Below are 7,230 nucleotides of genomic sequence, written 5' to 3'. Positions count from 1 at the left end.
TCTTTACATGTAGTTGGAAAAAATGAAATAGTATTTCAAAAACAATGCATTGAGATTCCTCTGTGTTTCTTGCTTTTTTCTATGGAAGAAACATTAGATTTCAGAGGATAGAACATTATTATTGGATAAGGAATATTTGGTGGTTACCCTTCCATATTGGTCCTTCCCTTTTTAGTTCCTTTCAGAGTGTATGCAGTATTGATTTTCTTTTGGCTCATCCTTTTAGTAGTGCTAAGCACATGTGGCCAGTTCATCTTGCCTGTCCTGCATTGATGCCATGAGTCATGATTACCGTACTTCTTCTAATTCTCCAGAAGGTGATTCTAATTCCTTTCCCCAGGGAAGACGCTCTCCATCTCTAGAATGCATGGCAGTGTTTCTGAGCTTAAAATATAGCTCCTGACAATGAATGCCTCTTTTCCTGTGTTAGAATTCTTGGTGCTCCTGAATTCAAATGCACAAGTTCTCCAGGGATATGTTAGGGTCTTTAAGGGAACCAATGTCTCCTAGCATCTTTCAATTTTTCTCTCTTCTCAGTTTTGTTTTTGTTGTAGGGGATATCAATGTTTGATGTCTGCTATATGATGTGTAAGTTAAAGGTTTTTTACCAGAAACATAAAGACTGAGTTAATAATCCATCTGCGGATGTCTGCTTCTCTCTTATAAACACATGTATTTCCTGTTGTGCTATTCGTTTACATTGAGCTGTTTTGCTTGCCTTTATCCATATCAAATGATCATCAGAGTAGATCTGTTGTGGGAAGTCTTGGTAAAAAACACAAGTAGTGCTAAAACATTCAGTGTTAAATGCCTTTTTCTTACTATTATAGTTTTTCCTGTGTCAAATGGGCTCATACTGTTACTGGTAGTACAAAATAAAGGATGGATGAACCTGTAAAGTCTTAGCCCAAATCAACGCAGTGGCACCAACCATTTTAGTGATCATGGTATTCTTCATCTTAATACATCTCTGGAAAAACAGGCCGTTTTGTTTAATAATATTCTTGGTGAAGCAATATAAGTTGTTACTTTTATTAAATCTTGATCTTTGAGTGCACATTTTAAAAAATCTGTGTGATAAAATGGAAAGTATGCAGAAAGTACTTTTTCTACAAGCATAACTGTGAGGGCTCTATTGAGGAAAAGCACTTGTCCAATTGGTTGAGGTGTGAGTAGAACGAAGCACTTTACACTTGCATGCAATTGTTACCTGAAAAAACAACTTGACAAACCTACTGTGGTTACATAGGCTTGGGTATTTGGTAGACATTTTTTTTTCATAATGAATGAAGTATACTTGTTATTTCAAGGAAGTTAGGGAGAGCAGTGGTGTCAGGAAGAGTTGATTTTAAATCTGACCTCAGTCACTTCCTGTGTATATGACTGTTGGCAAGTGATTTAAAGTGTCTGTCTCAACTTACCGTTCTGTGAAATGGAGATAAATAACACCAAACACTTCTCACGGTTGTTGTGAAGATCCTATCAGATAATATATGTGGAGAATGCAGCTTTGTGGTACAATGAGTGGAGTGCTGGGCCTGAAGTCAGGAAGACTCATTTTTCTGAGTTCAAGTCTAGCCTTAGGCACTTACAATCTATATGACTCTGGAGAATTCACTTAACCTTGTTTGCCTCAATTTTTCCTCTGTAAAATATGATCTGGAAAAAGAGATGGCAAACAACTCCAGTATCTGTGCTAAGAAATCTCTAAATGGAGTCATAAAGGGTCAGACATGACTGAAACAACTAAAGAACAACAACATTTGTGAAAAACTTAGTATGGTGCCTTGGAAGCACAAAGTAGGCACTATACAAATATTAGCTATGTGAGCCAAGATAGCTGAATAAAAGTAGGGACTTGCTTGAGCTCTTCCCTAAAACACCCCAAATAACAGTAAAAATCCTCTAAATAAATTCTAAGTAACAGAAACCACAAAATGACAGAGTGAAATTTGTTTGCAAGGCTGTTTGGAAGATCCACAGAAAACGTATGTTGCACCAGTTTGGGAGAAAATCACAGTCCAGTCTCGGCTGTGCCAGCATAGGTGGGGCTCTAGAAAGGGCAGATCAGGCCTCAGGAAACCAAATCTCTGGCAGTTTTAGTGATTTCCAGACTTATCAACTCACAGGTGCCAAAGGCAACTTAAAAGGTCAGTAGGAAAAGTCTGTCAGACGTGGGTGAGAGAGGAGTCTGGTCCAGCCTCTGCTCCAGCTGGTGACAGTGGCAGCAGTTTTTTGAAGAGCTCTCAGACCATAGATGGTGGGGGGATAAAGCAGGTGATTAGGGGAGATTTTAGGGATTTCTTTGCTGACTCTGAGGCAGGATTCCCTTGCTTGGATCATGGTTGATATCCTGGCTGGTGTTTTGGGGTGAGTGTGAGTGCTGGCATGGCAGAACTTGTGGCAGCAGTAGAGAGGAAATCCTCCCCTCAGTTCCAAGACAGAAAAGAGTGCTTGTGGTCACTCAGAGATTAGAGCAAAGACCAGGAGAGGAGTAAACACCTCTCCTTTCATCATACAACCTTGGAAGGAATAAAAATTTACAGGTGCCAATATATCTCTGAACACAGCTGCACAAAACTCCTGAAGTTTAGAAGAATACACCCTCATGATGGAAGAAGACTCTTACCTTAGCAAACAACTAAATTGTCAAGTGAGTGGGAAATTGAGCAAATAGAAGAAAAGAATCGTATTGTAGAATATTACTTTTGTGACAAGGAAGAGGACAACTTTCAACCAGAAGAAGACAACAAAGTCAAAGCTCCTACATACAAAGCCTCCAAGAAAAGTATGAATTGGTTGCAGGTCATGGAAGAGCTCAGAAATGATTTTGAAAATCAGGTGAGAGAAGTAGAGGAAAAATTGGGAAGAGAAATGAGAGGTATTCAGGAAAATTATGAGAAAGTGGTCAACAGCTTGCTAAAGGAGACAACCCAGAATACTGAAGTAAATAACACCTTAATAAAAGTCTTACCCAAATGACAAAAGCATCCAAAAAGCTAATGAAAAGAAGAATGCCTTAAAAAGCAGAAATCGTCAAAAGGAAAAGGAAGTCCAAAAACTCATTGAAGAATACAATTCTTTAAACATTAGAATGAAGCAAATGGAAGCTAATGATTTTATGAGAAATCCAGAAATTATAAAGCAAAATCAAAAGAATGAAAAAAATAGGAGATACTGTTAAATATGTCGTTGGAAAAACAACTGACCTGGAAAATAGATCCAGGAGAGATAATTTAAAAATTCGTTGACTATCTGAAAGCCATGATCAAAACAAAAGCGTAGAAATGATCCTTCAAGAAATTATCAAGGAAAACTGCCCTGACATTCTAGAACCATAGGATAAAATAGAAATGGAAACCATCCAGTGATCATCTCCTGAACGAAATCCAAAAGAAAAACTTCTAGGAATTTTGTAGGCAAATTCCAGAGTTTCCAGGTCAAGGAGAAAATATTGTAAGCACCCAGAAAGAAATAATTCAATCATTGTGGAACAATAATCAGGGTCACATAAGATTTAGCAGCTTCTAGATTAAGGGATTGGAAGGCTTGTAATATGATATTCCGGAGGTCAAAGAAGCTAGGATTAAAACCAAGAATCACTTATGCAGCAAAACTAAGTATAATTCTTCAGGGGAAAAAAATGGACATTCTATAAAAAAGAGCACTTCCAAGCATTCTTGATGAAAATACCAGAGCTGAACAGAAAATTTGACATTCAAATACAAGAACGAAGAGAAGTATGAAAAGGTGAACAGAAAAGAGAAATCATAATGTACTTACTAAAGCTGATTGGTTTACATTCCTACATGGAAAGATTATATTTGTAATTCAAGAGATCTTTTTGAGTATTAGGGTAGTTGGAGGCAATACACACACACGCACACACACACACATATATATACACACATATACATACATGTATCTGTGTGTGTGTATGGGTGTGTGTGTGTGTATATATATGTGTGTGTGTAGACAGAGGACAAAGTGTAAGTTGAATATGAAGGGATGATATTTGAAAGGGATGATATTTAAAAAATAAAATAAAAAATTAAATTAATAATGAGAGAGGGATGTACCAGGTGAAGGAGAAAGGGGGAGATAGAATGGGGTAGATCATCTCATATAAAAGAGGCAAAAAAAGCTTTTACAATCAAGGGGAAGAGATGGAGATCAGAGGGAATGAGTGAACTTTACTCTCATCAGATTTGACTCAATTGGGTATGAAAACCTATCTTATCCTAAAGGAAAGTAGAAAGGAAGAGGATAAGAGATAGAAAGGAGGATAAACTGTAGGAAGGGATAATCTGAAGCAAATGATTTTTAGGAGGGACAGGGTCAAAGACGACAATAGCAGAAATGTGGAGGGAGAATAAGATAGAGGGAAATACAGCTAGTCTTTCACAACATGAGTGTTAAGGAAGTGTTTTGCATGACTACACATGTATAACCTGTAACCAATTGCCTGCCTTCTCAATGAGGGAGGGTGGGGAAGATGGAAGAAAGAGAATGTGGAACTCAAAGTTTTAAAAACTTATGTTAAAAATTGTTTCGTTTACAGGCAACTGGGAAACAAGATATATAGGCAATGGAGTATAGAAATCTATCTTGAAATACAGGAAAGTCAAAGGGAAGGTTGTAGGAGAGGGGGGAAATAGAAGGGCGATTGGTCCAAAGGGTAAACAGAATGCATGCCGTCTTGGGCTTGGGGGAAGGGATAGATAGGGAGCAAATTTGAAACACAATCTTGTGGAAGTCAATGTTGAAAACTAAAAATAAATCCAAATATTAGTGGTTATTATTATGATTATTATTGCATCTGTTGCCAATGATAAAACTAAAAATTTCAAGTGAAAATTGGACTTTTGTAAAGCTTGTAACTGCTATTGTGATCCTGACAGACCTCAAATACTTAAAAGATATTTCTGATGAAGTTGGTGATGATATCGTGAAAGAGATATTTTTGATAATGTCTAATTAAATGCACTAACATTTGGAAAATCTTCATAACCTGTTGATCCAATCTATGTGAGCTTCATGGAGCTCCCATTCATTTCAGGTATTCCAGAAAAACGTACATCTAGCTCTGACTTTGTAGGCTGGCTTTCATTTTTCCACTTTCTTTCATTCAGGGCTATAGCTTGGATGTGACACCTTCCGAGCATTCTCATGACCAAAGCAGTTTTACTTTCAGGTCTACTGGATTTCATATTGTCCATGGACCTGGTCCATGTTCCAGTGATGAAAGGTATCATCTCTGCAAAAGCTTATACATGTTTTTGTGTTTCGAGTTTAACGTAGGATCCACTCCAGTTCTGGTGAACAGGCCACGGTTAGATCAGGTGTTGTCTGAGACACAGGTCCCAAAGCTTAAGAAGATATCTCATAGTCATAGAGTGAATCTTGGTTTCCTGGTGATGAGCATCCTCAAGGCTCCTTTCATGTCTTTGTTCCTTAGGCTGTAGATAAAAGGGTTCAGCATAGGAGTCACCACAGTGTACATCACAGTTGCTGCTGTATCTTGCTGGGCTGTGTGGGTGGATGTGGGGCTGAAGTACACTGCAATGACTGTCCCATAGAAGAGACAGAGCACAGTGAGGTGAGATCCACAGGTGGAGAAAGCTTTCTGCTTCCCACTCACAGATGAGATCTTTAGTATAGCCATAAAAATGTGAAAGTAGGAGATTAATATTCCAATTAAGGGAAGAAATGTTGTTAATGATCCCATTGTGTAGATCATCAACTCATTGATGAAGGTGTCTGAGCAGGCCATCTTCAGTAGGCGACTGAGGTCACAGAAAAAATGAGGGATTTCACTGTGGCCACAGAATGAGAGTCGGGTCAACAAAATGGTGTGTGTAACAGCATTACTACAGGCCCAAAACCAAGACACTCCTATCAGAAGGGCACAGACTTTTGGAGTCATGATTGTGTTGTAGTGTAGTGGGGCACAAACAGCCACATAGCGGTCATAAGCCATGGTGGTGAGGAGGACACCATCCATCCCCGCGAACCAAAGAAAGAAGAATGCTTGTGTCAGGCACCCAGCATAAGGGATTGTTCTATTTTTGGATATGAAATTATTCAGCATTTTGGGAACAGTAGTGGAGGTGAAACAGATGTCAACCAGGGACAAGTTAATGAGGAAGAAGTACATAGGGGTGCGGAGTCGGAGGTCAGAGCAAATAGCCAGCATGATGAACAGGTTCCCCAGTCCTGAGACCATGTACATGAAGAGGAACAAGAAGAACAGGATCCTCTCCTGTTCTGGCTCGTCTGAAAGGCCCAGGAGGATGAACTCAGAGACTCCAGACTGATTTCTCTCTTCCATATTTCTGTTTGGAAGAAAATATAAAATGAATAAGCATTTAGATCAATACATTCAAGGTTGATTTGAAAGTGTTTGATGAATAAAATCAGTAAGAACAGCATTAGAAGAGAAATAAGAGAGTTGAAAAACATGAGAAGTCACTTCTAGTCTGAGATCTAAAATGAACAAGAAATTGATATCAATATATGTAACACAAGGGCCGTTCTTCAACTGATACATCATAAGATATAAGCAAAAAGTTTTGAGACAAATTATGAGCTATCAAGGAATACATTAAAACATACTCCAAATCAATAAGAGGAAGAGAATTAAATTAACTATAAATTAAATTAACTACAACACCCTGAAAATTGTCAGACATGAGCAAAAACAGGCATAACTCATGCTGGAAAGTCTGTGGGAAAATAGACAGGAGGAAGCGTTGTTAGTAAGACAGTAAAATAATCCAGACAGGTTTGTTTTCAATTTGGAATCATGCACAAAAAAGAAAAAGAGTAAGAAAGAGTGGCTATGAAGAACTTTAAATGCCAAATGAAGGAGTTTACATGTGTAGCTGGATAATAGTTGGCCATTGGAGATAGCTGAGCAGGGGAAGGTCATGGTCATATTTAACTTCTGAAAAATCGCCTTGGTGAGAATAATGCACATGCCAGCAGCCTTGGTTTGTGTATGACATTAACTAATTGTTTTTCTTTATCCAAAACCAAGATTCAATCTGGAGACGTTAGTTTAAAAGTGACTGTAGTGGAAAGACAAAAGATATCAATATATGTGTTTTATGAAAAGTTGTTTTGAAGGCACATTTTATGAAGCTTACTGTGGGCACACAAAATGTTACTTAAGGCTCTGCTGGCCTCTGAGAGGCTCAGGAAGTAGAATGCATGCTCTGATATTTCCAA

General features: G+C 38.2%; 1 protein-coding gene across 1 annotated transcript; it reads right to left on the bottom strand.

Moving 5' to 3' along the window:
- Window positions 1–5,389: 5,389 nt before the first annotated feature.
- On the bottom strand, window positions 5,390–6,331 carry LOC140498152 (olfactory receptor 1f45-like). The gene has a single exon (XM_072599439.1). The coding sequence runs from the start codon at window positions 6,329–6,331 to the stop codon at window positions 5,390–5,392; it is 942 nt and encodes a 313-aa protein (XP_072455540.1).
- Window positions 6,332–7,230: the final 899 nt, after the last annotated feature.

The sequence above is a fragment of the Notamacropus eugenii genome, chromosome 4 (genome assembly GCF_028372415.1).
Source record: "Notamacropus eugenii isolate mMacEug1 chromosome 4, mMacEug1.pri_v2, whole genome shotgun sequence".
NCBI classification, from domain to species: Eukaryota; Metazoa; Chordata; class Mammalia; order Diprotodontia; family Macropodidae; genus Notamacropus; species Notamacropus eugenii.
The sequence above is the reverse complement of the archived record's forward strand: the minus strand, read 5'-3'. Positions and strand labels throughout refer to the sequence as shown.